General features: G+C 50.6%; 6 protein-coding genes; 3 read left to right on the top strand and 3 right to left on the bottom strand.

Moving 5' to 3' along the window:
- Window positions 1–219: 219 nt before the first annotated feature.
- Window positions 220–1,683, top strand: FFUJ_03485 (uncharacterized protein; the record flags this gene model as incomplete). The annotated part of the gene is made up of 1 exon (XM_023575337.1): window positions 220–1,683. One exon carries the CDS (start codon window positions 220–222, stop codon window positions 1,681–1,683), a length of 1,464 nt encoding a protein of 487 aa, XP_023428534.1.
- A 1,692-nt stretch (window positions 1,684–3,375) lies between these two features.
- Window positions 3,376–4,294, top strand: FFUJ_03484 (uncharacterized protein; the record flags this gene model as incomplete). XM_023575336.1 has 2 exons in its annotated part: window positions 3,376–3,827; window positions 3,901–4,294. 2 exons carry the CDS (start codon window positions 3,376–3,378, stop codon window positions 4,292–4,294), a joined length of 846 nt encoding a protein of 281 aa, XP_023428533.1.
- Window positions 4,295–4,647: 353 nt separating this feature from the next.
- On the bottom strand, window positions 4,648–6,286 carry FFUJ_03483 (probable APE3-vacuolar aminopeptidase Y; the record flags this gene model as incomplete). XM_023575335.1 has 3 exons in its annotated part: window positions 4,648–4,773; window positions 4,830–5,971; window positions 6,028–6,286. The coding sequence occupies 3 exons, from the start codon at window positions 6,284–6,286 to the stop codon at window positions 4,648–4,650; spliced, it is 1,527 nt and encodes a 508-aa protein (XP_023428532.1).
- A 1,369-nt stretch (window positions 6,287–7,655) lies between these two features.
- Window positions 7,656–7,918, top strand: FFUJ_03482 (uncharacterized protein; the record flags this gene model as incomplete). XM_023575334.1 has 2 exons in its annotated part: window positions 7,656–7,772; window positions 7,823–7,918. The coding sequence occupies 2 exons, from the start codon at window positions 7,656–7,658 to the stop codon at window positions 7,916–7,918; spliced, it is 213 nt and encodes a 70-aa protein (XP_023428531.1).
- A 162-nt stretch (window positions 7,919–8,080) lies between these two features.
- Window positions 8,081–9,532, bottom strand: FFUJ_03481 (related to flavin oxidoreductase; the record flags this gene model as incomplete). XM_023575333.1 has 3 exons in its annotated part: window positions 8,081–9,032; window positions 9,082–9,140; window positions 9,188–9,532. 3 exons carry the CDS (start codon window positions 9,530–9,532, stop codon window positions 8,081–8,083), a joined length of 1,356 nt encoding a protein of 451 aa, XP_023428530.1.
- A 394-nt stretch (window positions 9,533–9,926) lies between these two features.
- Window positions 9,927–11,990, bottom strand: FFUJ_03480 (probable Histone-lysine N-methyltransferase SET9; the record flags this gene model as incomplete). XM_023575332.1 has 2 exons in its annotated part: window positions 9,927–11,834; window positions 11,892–11,990. 2 exons carry the CDS (start codon window positions 11,988–11,990, stop codon window positions 9,927–9,929), a joined length of 2,007 nt encoding a protein of 668 aa, XP_023428529.1.
- Between the last annotated feature and the right edge of the window lie 819 nt (window positions 11,991–12,809).

The raw sequence follows: 12,809 nt of genomic DNA, 5'->3' as shown, positions 1-12,809 counted from the left end.
GATTTTCGACTGCATCAGATGTGGCTATATAATGAAATGATTTGATGCCAACTCTGTAGCAAGTTCATCTCATCATCACCATCACCCTCTCACTCTTCACTCCAGGTAAGTCTTACACCCAAAACAGATCACAAACACAGAAGGTAAGTCTACACAACACGAACTACATCTCGTCTCACTTCATCAGTCAGTTATCACTGGTAAGTACCCCTTTTCGACATGTCTCATTATTCTAAGCCTCTCCCCGAAGCCTTCTGGCCAACTATCAAGCAGGCTATAGACAAGGGCAGCAACACCAATTCTGACAACCAGGCCATCACACCTCAATGCCCCATCTGTATGGAGCCACTCCCAGTGAAATCATTCCCTACCGAAGGTGAGTTGGATGCTGAGGTCTTGCTCTGCGGTCATGTTCTCTGCCAGCCATGCCGTGAAACATGGGAGCAGAGTCAGTTGGGAGCCCGGTGCCCTGCGTGCCGAGCCACTCTCATCTGCAGTCGCTGTGAAGTAAACGCGATCCCCCTCACTATCCCCAAGAACGGCGAAGGATCTAGTCTTCCTCCGGCTATTCCTGAGGGCACTCAAAAGTTTTGTCCTGACTGTCAAGCTGAGGTTGAGTTTCACGAGGCCGTTGAGAACGGTGAGTGGCCCAATAACCTTGATGACATGGAGCCTGGGTTTGTCAGCTTTTTCTACCATGTTGTTAATGACATTGAGAAGGATGGCGGTGTTGCTACGGAGGGCAGGGTTCAAGAGGCGATTTCCGATACCATCATGCAGGAGTTTTCAAACATGATGGAGAGTCGTCGCATGGTTACGCTTGGCCGGGGGAATACACTGCGACAGGCGAATCCATGGTACGCTGAGAACAGCAGACGTCAGGAAAACCGTCGTGTGGGGGTTATCGGCTTTGATTCGGACGATGACCCGGAGCCTCGTGCAAACACTCCTGCTGGTGTCCCTCATCTGGTTCGGGATCCTTTTGTGCTCAGGGTGGGTGATAGTATTGAAGTCCGGTTTAATCCACTGGATCCTCGCTATGCCAATCAGTTTGACGTCCAGGATGGCATTGCACCTGCAAATGCAGCAGCACCGCGACCCGACAATGTAAGCCCCATCGTCCGAGCAATTTGGGGACCAGAGATAGGAGGAGAAAGAAGGGCTCAAGACGATGACAGGCAGCCACCAGATGCTGACGAACTTAGACACTGGGCTGAGTTTCTAGCACTGGAGGGCAATTCTTCTCCAGCCACAGCCGAAGCGGCCAGACCAGCTGCAGGGTCTATGGCAGATCAGTCTCGTTCCACAGCTCCCAGAGCAGCATCACAGACAACAGCGAGACCAACTCGAAACCATCCAGAGGGATCGGCGGCTGCAATTCTTGAGCAATTCAGGCCCTTGAATGACCTCTTAGAACGGCGTTTTACTAGACCAGCTGATATGCCTACCTTTGACGAGCTTGTTGATAATGCGGATGCGTATACGGCTGCCCACCTTAATGATGATGCATGGCCCCCCCGAACATATGCGGAGTATGTGGCAGCGGACAACGATTATCTGAGAAGGATTGTGGAGAATAGAACGGCTGCATCGTCGTCCAGTGCCTCACAGAACTTGAGCTCTATGGATCAGGACGACAGCGCCGAGATGTCGTCAAACGATCAGCCCGTCTCTGAGCGCTGAGGATCCCCGATACGATATCCACAGTGGAAAGACGCGTGTAAGTCATGGGCATGATGATATTGCATGCGGGCCGTGGTAGAGTAGGCGAAAGACGCTTGGACCGAGATATGGATGGGACGGCACGGCACGGGAAACGGCATCAAGGACGGAGTACGGATAGACTGGGAAAGTTATTCGTGACTTTGACTTTGAATTTATTCGATGAACCGGAGTTTTGGATCAAGATCAACCGGTGATAAATTAGATTGATTGAGACTGAACTGAATCATTAGTCAGTCAGTGCATACGTAGGCAAGTTGACGGAGAATAAACAAAAAGGTCTAAGAAATGTTTCAAGGGGCTCGGATGTGCCGTCAGAGCCGTTTGAGTTTATTGGTATCAGTCGATCCCTTTAGTGAATGAGAAGAAACCCGTGACATGCAATGGAATTAGGAAATAAGAGAAACAATGCTATGTATGCAAATCGTACGTCAGCCAGGCGCGTGGACTATTGTTTGAGGCTGCAAGCAACATATGCGGATATAGTTCAGCCACGTAATTCAGGAAGAGGCGAATACACGTATGATTCGGATATCGGCTCCAGAGCGAGAGTGATGTTCAGCCCATGACTCGAAATGCGAAATATATATGCCGATGGTTGGAAATATAAACGAAATACAGTGAGGATAGTGAGTGAAGAGAGGGAAAAGTGGGCAAATAGCATCATCTCACCGCGCCGTGCCGGTATCCGATCGCGCCCAATCGACCCCGGCAAGTCGGCACGTCGACATCCACCTTTTCTAAACGCCCAGTTTTTAGTCTGATATTGGTTTGCATGGTATTTACGAGGGAGCATATGAACGAACAGACACAATAGCTCAGGTGCAGAGGATAACAGAATAGAATAAGATATAGAGATATAGAGTGCTGAATGGTGATATTTTACCGTCTACAATCACACATCATTCATACCTTGACATTTGTGCTCAGATATCTTGTCTAAATTAGATGCATGTCACTCCAACTCGCTTCTCGGCACCACAAATTCCTCTCCAAGGGGGGGCCAGGCCATTCCCCAATCCCACCCTCCACTCAACCTCATCCGCTAGTGGACAAGCCCGTTGCTGTCTCGGAAGTACGGCTTCATCGTCTTGCCTATTGAAAGTTGCCTTGCCTTTGAAACTGCGGCGCCTCTGGGGCCCTTTCAGGTGCCGTCTCTTCCAGACTTTCGCACTCTTTTTTTCCCTTCTTCCCCTTGGCTCGCGCCTAAAAATAATACCTACCCCCTCCCAGCCCAGCCCAGCCCAGCCCTGGGGCTTACTTACATCTATCTACCTGTTGCTCCCCTGCCTCTCTCACACTCTCTCGCTTTTTCGGTTCCTGCTTTTAGAAGACCACCCCCTCTCGCTTCTTCTCGCGCTGTGCTCCCCCCCGTTTACAAATTCCTGTAACTGAACTGGACCTGGACCTGGGGGCTTGGCTTGAACTTCCATTTAAGCCAAAGGGGGCCTAGAAGCCTCTGCCAAGAATTTCCATCCCGTCTACTTCAGGACCCTTTGGCATTTACATCACTTACATCTGCATCTGGATTTGAGCCTCACCTCACTGCAAATCAATTCGTTTCGTTGCTTCTTTCGACAATTGATTACCTAACACTGGGACCTTCACCATTGAATGATACCGCGATAGATGCCTTCCGCTCTGCAGGCCGACATGGACATGGATCCCGCCGTTGTCGGCCTCCCTACCACCACAGCCATCACAGGCCTTCTCGACGTCGGCGCTGCTGCCATCGACATCCTTAGCGACCTCAACATCTCGCCGCAGCACGACACCGCCATCCTCAACATCCTCCTCCGCGAGGTCAAGGAGTGTCGATCCTCCGTCCACGCCTTCTACAAGACCCTCAACCTCATCGAGAACAACCAGATCCCCTTCCCCGCCCGCGCCGCCTGGATCTCTCTCGACACCCTCGTCGCCACCCTCACAGACACCGTCCTCGCCTTCACACGCCTCTCGTCGCTATGCTGTGCCCTCGACGAGCAGTCCAATAGGACCACGCCTGAAGATGCCGCCAAGCAGTTCGAGAAGAGGATCAAGGCCCTGTGTGCGAGGTTGAGATGGCATAATCTTTCGTATGCTATGATGATGACTATAGTCAACTGGTAAGTTAAGCGACGCAGCACACGGACCGCTAGATGAACAAGTGCATTCTTTTTGCTAACACGTGCCAAAAAGCCCGGGGGAAAAGGACGCAAAGAACAGTCGCGACGAGCTGGCGCATCGCGTTGCGAGACTTCTCACATTCAACGTCAACCTCTCTGCTCGATTACGACAGAGTCGCCCCGGATCCTCGGCCGCCAAGACAACGGGACCGGGCGCCCAGACCCCCGATAGCCCCGAGATCACCCCCGCCAATGTGGGGCACAGACCCGCCCCCCACTCCGGAACCCTCTCAAAGCTCACCACCCCAAAGGCTCTATCCAAGGTCATTCTGCCCATCGAGCTGAGGGAGCTACGTGATGATTTTGAGTACTACACCGAGATGATTCCCTCGCAGACTGGAAGCTGTGAGTTTCCAACTGGCGGTGTCTTGATGGGAACTCCGTATGATCTCGCTTCAGCTCGATAAGACCCATTATCAAATCAGTAACTATCAATCTATCCCTAGTGGATCGTCATCTTATTAGATGAAAGCTTGCAAAGTCGGTGTTTAGGTGGGAAATAGTGCGAGGCATTTCAGGCCATGTCTGGCTACAGGACCGGTTGGAGGGTTTAGACGGGCATTTTTACCAAACGGTTATTACGTGTAATGATGTTTTTTTGTTTTCTTGCTTCGTTTCACTTGGAGTCGATTTAGCTAGGCATTTGCAATTTCAACGTAGAGATATCCGTTCAAATTAATCAATCACCCATTACTCATTGTGCTGTGCTATGCTATGCTATTGTTGCTACTCGATCCCAATCAAGAACTTATTCCCGTACTTAAATGTAAAGCTTGCTACCGTGGTACTTGGTCTTGTCAGAGTAACCTTGGACAGACGTCTCAATCTCTCGCTCGGGGAAACCCTTGAACGACTTGGCGTATGTCGCAACGGAATGGGCGATGAGCTGTTCTGTGTTAGTGTCACGGTTTCTGAACAAGACATTGGCTGGGTGCGACTTACCTTGGTGTTCACCTCCCACGCGGTGTAATTCACATTGGTCAGATCATCCCCGATCTGGTGGTAGTTCTTATCATACCAGACACCGGCTTCACCGCCAAACATCTCTACCTCGTCCTCTGTCTTGGCACCCTCGGCACCTGTGGCGATACCACCAGCGGGGATACCACCACGGATGAAACCATCGTAGTCACTGCGACCATCGAAGGGGATGAAGGTGTAGTTGAGGCCCTGCTCCTCGTACCAGTTGACATACAGATCGCGCAGCTCCTCTGAACCCTTGGGGTTCTCGGCGTTGGTGGCGTTGTAGATCTGGTAAGCAAAGTTGGGGCTGGCCATCATGTCGTAGTCCATGAAAAGACGAATCTTGCGGTTCTCATCTTCAGGGAGAACGGACACATAGTGGTCGGAGCCGAGGAGACCTTCTTCCTCGGCGGCCCACCAGGCGAAGCGGACGCAGTTGTTGACACGGTACTTGGTCAGTTGGACGGCGACCTCGAGCACAGAGATACTGCCGGATCCATCATCGTTGATACCAGGTCCCTCGGCAACACTGTCGCTGTGACCGCCGAGCATAACACAGTTCTCGGGATCACCACCACGAGTCTGGGCGATGATGTTCGTAGTGGAAATGGTCTTGACCTCAGCGTCAATGTAAGCAATGGCATCGACAGTCTCGCCATCCTTGAGCTTCTTGGCGACAGCCTTGCCCTCTTCACCGCCAAGACCAAATGTAGCAACATGGTCAGGCGAAGGGGTGCCGAGAGTTCCATGAACCTCGTCCTTCTCATAGTTATACACAACGGCAGCAACAGCACCCGCTTTACCAGCATTGCCGGACTTTGTGCCAAAGGGGCACGTTCCACGGAGGACGAGAGCAATGTTGCCCTTGACGGCCTCGGGATAATCGGACTCGTCGCATCCTTCGTTGTCGACGAGGACAAGCGTTCCGTGGACGGGCTCCTTGTTCTTAGTCGGAGGAGTCAGACCCATGGGCGATGCCTGCTTGGGAACAGAGTCGCCGATGACGAGACGCGACTCGAAGACATTGCCCGAAACAGCGGGGAATTGCTGGTTCGAGACGGAGTAGTAGCCGCCTAGCTTGGCGAGCTCAGCATGGATGTACGACAGCGTACCGAGATGGCCTTGAGAACAATCAGTCATTACGTTCATGATAACAGTCCGATCTCGGAGAACGTACCTTCGCTGCCGATGACACGAGTCGGATGTCCATACTCCTCCTCTCCATTCTTGGCAATCTCATACAGATCCTTTGCTCTAGCCTCAAGGTTCTCAGGCTTGATGCTCTTCTGCAATTCCTTGGTATCGACCAGAGGAAGATCATCGCCGAAGAGATTCCAAGAGAGCTTGGGGACTTGAAGGTTAAGAGGGATTTGAAGAGCTGACACGCCCTGGAGAGCGGCCGTGGCGGCGACTAAGCAAAGGCCCTTTGTCGTCATGTTGAAGTTTGTTGTTGTGAAAGAGAGAGGAAGGGAGATGGAAGGGGAGGGTTCTGGTTAAGACATGGTCCTGACTGGAGCCCAGGTGATACAAGCTTGTGACGTGATGATGCTGGGACCTGGAGCTATAGGCTCCTAGCTCACTGTAGCTTAGCTTGGTTGCCCTGCCAGGAACCCGAGGCATTGCTTATCTTTGCCCTAGTCCCCGCGATTTGTCTCAGCTGTGTCTTGGCGATGATCGACGACAGCTACCCTGGACTTTGATGGCACATTGAATCGATCTTGTTTGAGAACAAAAGGTAATGTAAGCCAACTATTTCTTCCCATAGATGGATATTTACTCGTAAAATTTAGCTACTAGCTGCATTCACTTACTACAGGGATTTTCCTTTGTCGTCGGCATATCGAGAACATTGAGGATCGATGCGTCTACCCGCCTCGCATTAGTTTCACAACAGCCAATAACGGAAGACAGCGAGGAACATCGTGCAAGAAGCTCATAAGATGATGCCACGGAAATCGGCTTCAGGTTCTGATGTCCAGATGCGCAAGTCACCATGAGAATAAGAGGCCACTGTTTGACCAGCATTAGTAGGTAGGCAAGCATCCCGTAAGAAGCACGAAAACCTCCAAGTTTTAAGTGAGCTGAAGTATTGAAGAGGCCTAATACAAAGCTCTCCCAAATCTGTACTGAATTATCCTAAATCTATCTACGTCATTTATCCTCAAGGATAGAGCTCCTATGCTTTCTTGCCTCTCCTTGGCATCCCATGGCCGAGCGCAGTGTAGAGGGCCGAATCATGCATGCTTTGGTGTTTTCCCTACAATTTGGCATCCGTAAACCTAATACTCGATCAAACCGTCAACTGCGTTGTATCTACACCGACTTGGCAACAGACGATACTGATAAAATGTGAGAAAAGCGTAATAGATGAATTTACTGCATACAAAGTCGATTTAGGACAAGTTAGCAACATGATGAAGTTGCCAAAATCATCGTGATGTGAGAGGCGCCACAAGTCCATCTATACTAGTCCGAATACCCTCCTGTTGACAAGTCCAGAACCGCCAAGCATGCCTCCATGTGCAACCCAAAAACCACACGGCGTAACAATGAGTATCATTTTAGGTCATTAGACAGCAACGCATCACAGCCCCCAACTCTGTACTCCTATCTCCATTGGGTTACCATGCTTACGCCCAGCCTACCCAGATGGGCCATCAAGATACCGTCAGCTCACTCAGCGAGCAAGAATAGATAAAGTGCTGACACAGCCTGAGAACGCTGACGCTGTAGTTAAATTGAACTCAGCCTCGAACTTCATCTTCTCTCATCACGTTTCATCTCAAGTCGGGACGAGAACTCAACATGCACCCTGCTTATACACTGTATATCGGGCTTGAAGCTCGTGTGACCGAGTGGAAGAACGACATGTATGCGACTGTCAGTAAACGGTTCAGTGCACCCACTGATGCACAGTATCAGGTAAGTTGAGCGATACCACGAAGGAATGCTTGCTGATGTTGAAGTGGTAGGTTGATGAGAAGAAGCCGATGATTACGGAGAAGCAAGTTGAAGAAGGGAGATCGGAGAAGGAATTGCTGGAACAGAAATATGCCAGTCAGATATGATCAGTCAACATATGGTTCGGAAACGACGAAATCGAGTTGTCAAGTTGTTTATTCTGTCTTGCCTGTTGTCAACCAATCCCTCACATCGAAGCTTTTATACATACATTTTGAATTCCTGCCTCTACCCTTGAACTACTCCCTTTTATTCTTACCGAAACACAATCAAGGAATGCTCATCTTGACATGATCCTGCTTCTTCGTAGCCCGACCCCCAAATCCCCACCCAATCTGATGCGCAAGCTGGATCTCAACATCCAAATCATCAGCCCAAGCCCAGACCAACCCAGGGTTCTTCTGGAACATCCTTCCAGCCGCAATGAGATCCAACTTGACACCATCTTCCTTTCCAGAGATGATCTCCTCAGCAAGTGTACCGGTCTTGATGCTGCCTACTGAACTAACGAGCATCTTATCACCAACAGCCTTCTTGATGTGCTTCGCGAACCTGGCTTGATAACCTGGACCGCCTTGAACCTTCTGCTGCGGGTGATTTCCGCCGCTAGATACATCAATAACATCAACGCCGCGCTCAGCGAAGAGGCTAGCGAGCTTCGCGGCTTCGTCGACAGTCCAGCTCTTGCCGGTGTACTCAGGGTTAGTATCCAACCAATCCGTCGCACTGATCCTCACAAAGAGCGGCATCGTCTCAGGGATAACAGCACGAACTTCCTCAACTAGCTCAAGCGCCAGCCGCGTTCTGTTCTCAAAACTTCCACCATACTGATCCGTTCGCTTGTTAACGCTCGGCGTAAGGAACGAGCTGACCAGATAGCCGTGCGCAAAGTGAAGCTCGATCACGTCGAAACCAGCGGTGACGGCGCGGTTGGCCGCTTTAACGAAATCTTTCTTGAGTTGGTTGATCTCCTGGATGCTCATGCTGCGCGGGGTGGGCATGTTCTCGTTGAAGGGCTCGTCGCTGGGTCCTACGACATCGTCAGGCCAGCCGTTGACTTCCTCGGTGGCTGTGGCGCCGGCGCTGAGCCAGGGCGCTACGCAGCTTGCTTTGCGGCCTGCGTGGGCGAGCTGAATGGCGATGTTGGTGTTTTGGCTGTGTGCAAAGTCGACGTTCTTGCGAAGAGTGTCGACATGGGCGTCAAGCCAGATACCAGCGTCCCTGTGATGATTAACAAAAGAACCACATCAAAATTTGAGAATATACTTACTCAGGTGTAATTCGACCATTAGCTTGAACAGCAGTTGCTTCAAGCATCATAAGCCCCGGCTACAAAGATTAGCTTTGATCGATCTCACTGTTCCAACGCCACTTACACCACGCTGAGCCATACCGCCATAATGCGTAATATGCCAAGGCGTCATGAATCCTTCATGGCAAGAATACTGGCACATAGGGCTGACCCAGATTCTATTCTGCATAGTGACATTTCGAATCTTGAGTGGTTGGAAGAGCCTAGGAACAGGTCTTCCATCGCTAGGCTGAATAGCCAGACCAGGCGGAGGATCCTGCTCGGGGGTGAAGAAGGGAACACCCTTTGCAGCTTTGTTGACAATAGGATGGCTACATTTCTCAGTCTTTGCGGGGGCAGGAGTTTCGGGTCTTGATACGGGAATGCCGTGGTGAGGATGGCAGATGCGGTTGGTGAGATATGCAGCCATGGTGATGAGTGTTGAGATAGAGTTGTTATGCTTAACGATCCTTGAGAAACCTCATCTTGGGAATTGGGGAGAGCAATTTATATACTGGTTCATGATGGGTCAATGACGTTGTGATTAGAAATCTTTGACGTTGAGTTTTCGGAAAGCTCCAGATCTACAGCATGCAGGGCGCGAATCTTCACATCGGCGACGGGCGATGAGCATTGGTTCTTTCGATGCATTGAAACATTTATAATGAATAACGTTGTCCAGAGGGTGGGTCAGTTATCTAAACTAGGCCTTTTGGTCTAGCAATGCCGTTGAAACAAAAGTATACAATTATAAATCCCGCTCGCCTCAAAAAAAAAGTCATGCTCGGTCCGAATTATGTCCAACAGTTCTCCACGTATGTTCATCATGGGTCGAAGAATCTACTGTTCACCCTACGAAGCCTTCCGCTTCTTCGATGGCCTGAGTCTTGCTCTGTTGAAGGACCCGTTCGCCCCATCAAGCCTGATGTGCTGTGTCTCTTCCGGCCCCGCTCGAGCTCTTCCGTTTCTTCTGTGTCTGTCTTGAGATTTCCAAAACTCTTGCGGCACCTCACTTTTCGTTCATCATCGGGATCTAAGAATCGATGGATTGTGCGATGATCGAGAATGCGCTCCTCTTTGTCGTGCGGCCCGGCCTTGTCCGTCTTGGGCCAGATATACCCGTAAAGCTTTGAGTGCCGTTCGCAGCGAGGGCATGAAGCTCGTGTAAAATATGCGTTCTGTTGTACAAAGTAACCGTCGCAGATGGTGCACTGGATCCAGGCCATCTCAGGTTCCGATAAGAGTAGCGGTGTAAGGAGGTAATCTCCCGGCACTCGCACTCTAGATGGAGGCGTATCCTGCTTATAGACACGACGCTGATATTTCTTTCGTTTTGGCTGATCCTCATCAGCCACTTGACTGTCTTCGACGGTTTCGATACTGGTTGCAATAGGCTCGGTTGGTGGAGGTACCACAGTTGCTTCTTTCAGCTTCTCCGGTTCAGGTTCACTCTCAACCTCGGACTCTAGAGGAGCGTTTAGAATGGCCTGGATAGTCATACTCTCAAGACCACTTCGACGGGTGCTCTCTCTTGTCATCTCAGCTGCCTGCTGCGGTGATCGAGAACCTTGACTGCTCTGCGGCGAAACTGGTGCCCCCTCTGTCTGTCGACTGCCCTTGTTCGCATTCCCTTTCAACGGAGTATGTCCTAGAGGCTCCGGAGTTTCCTTCTCTGGCGAAGTGACATCTGTCTCGACAACACCGCTTGAAGATTCACTGGCAGTGACGGAGGTACTTCGCGACGAATCGTCGATGATAATTACAGTCTTCTCGGCCGAAACCTTCTGTCGCTTCGCCGGAGTCTTGGGCGGCGTTGCCAGACTATCATGTTGTCGCTTTCGATTATTGGTTTGCTCGGCGGGCGGAGACCTGACAGATGATGAATCGCGAGCTAGCTTTGATCCTCTTGAAGTCGCTTTTGTAATCCGTGGTCGCATGTCAGGAGTGACTGATGGTGTTCGTGAAGACCCAGAGATACTGTCATCTCTCCGTCGTCGCCGTAATGAGTAACCTTCTGACTTTTCCTGCTCAATACTAGTCTTCACTGGCACTGTGCCCTCTTCTGGTTCCCACGCATTCTGTAAAAGATCCTCGCATGTCTTGCATAAACATTCGCAGTTGTTGTCCCCGAAATAGTTGTCTCCGTAAGTAACCGTAATCTCCTCCCCTGCCTCAATGGGTCTTGTTGCGACAATCTCGATTCCTGCATGGCTCGTCCTCATAAGTTTGGCGTTTGCATCGCAATCGTGGTTCGCAAAGCGGGCAGGGCCCATAAACAGGCTGGTGCACTTGCTTCGTGAGCTGACCACAATGCTAAAGTCCTTCTTCTGAGATGAGATGGCCTTTTCCTCCTCTGGCGTGATAATGACTTGAACACCGGATAAATATTTGATGGCCTCGTTGCGTCGGATAGGTCGTCTGGCTGTTACGGCAGCCTCGTGAGTAACAATTGTGTATCGGTTTGTCGAGCTGACCTCCCACGGACAATCTGGAAGGTAGATTTGAACATATCGCCTAAGATGCCGTCGGAAATTCTCCTTTTCATTGTCGGTCTTCAATCCATTGTGAAACCGCTTCAGCCCGTTTGTTGCCAGCAATCGCTTCTCAGCACTTTCCAAGTCCTTCTTGAGAACCACCTCCTCTTGCAGGATCTTAGCGATCTCCTCCTCCCTCACACCTCTGGATGGATGATATGATGTGCGGTTTTTGGGGACCGTTGTCCAGTAAAAGACCTGCCTGTGTTAGAGTCGCATTGCCTCATGAGCGATGCTCAGCCGTAAACCACTCACATGATCGACCAGGGCGTCAGTGAGAATGTCATCATATGCTGACACTTGTGCCAACGTCATGCGCGGCTTTTTGGCAGCCGCTTTCTGTGATGGAGGCATTTTGCCTAATATGAATTCACTCCCAAGCCAGTCCTGCTGTGTAAAGCTGCCGTCCAAGGAATAAAAGAGCGTACGTGTCCCTCGAAACTAGCTGTAAAAGTCCGAGCGAGAAAGAGCGGAGATGTAGATCCTTGGTCCAGTATATGAGAGCCTTGCCAAAAGATGCCACAATCGAGGTCTTTCGAATCTTGCAGAGCAATGCGCAGAAGTTGGAAAGATAGAAGCCAAAGTTAAGCGCTTTATGTTGGATTTCGCTAACTCACTGCCGCAACGTCATAGGTTCCGTCTCTCTAAATAGGTAAGGAGCGTTTATCGACGGAACAAAGACAGACGAGGCTGAGACTTGGGTGAGCAAAAGATCGTGGTGCGGGTGCCTTTGAAGGAATCGGGCTTGAAGGAGGGAAGTGATGTTCAAGGTGGAATGACATGGTTGTAGCTCGCTCGGGTGCTTTCGAGGTTAGGGGGGCTTGCTTTGTTCCTCTTCCCTGGATCGAGGCCGGTTTGGGGCATTGGCCAGGCGACCGGTGGGGCTGTGTAGGCCTAGGAAATCACTCTCAAACATTAATTCAGCTCAAGTTGTCAAGCCATGGAACGGATACAATGATCAAAGGGCCTTTGTTGTTTGTTGGGGAGTGAGGTACAGTAGAGACCAGAATCAAAGAGATGCTCTTTCGGTATTATACTCTCAAATGCACTCATAAAGACAATCTCATGATAAGACGACACGATATCTCCAGATTTCTTTACCCCAGCTGAGATCCAATGGGTTCCGCTCGAACAAGTGAGGTGTGGCTTCAACTGTGGCTGTGAGCACGTGAT

Source organism: Fusarium fujikuroi, chromosome FFUJ_chr03 (assembly GCF_900079805.1).
Source record: "Fusarium fujikuroi IMI 58289 draft genome, chromosome FFUJ_chr03".
In the NCBI taxonomy this organism is placed as follows: Eukaryota; Fungi; Ascomycota; class Sordariomycetes; order Hypocreales; family Nectriaceae; genus Fusarium; species Fusarium fujikuroi.
Note: the sequence above shows the minus strand (reverse complement) of the source record. Positions and strands in the feature narration are given on the sequence as shown.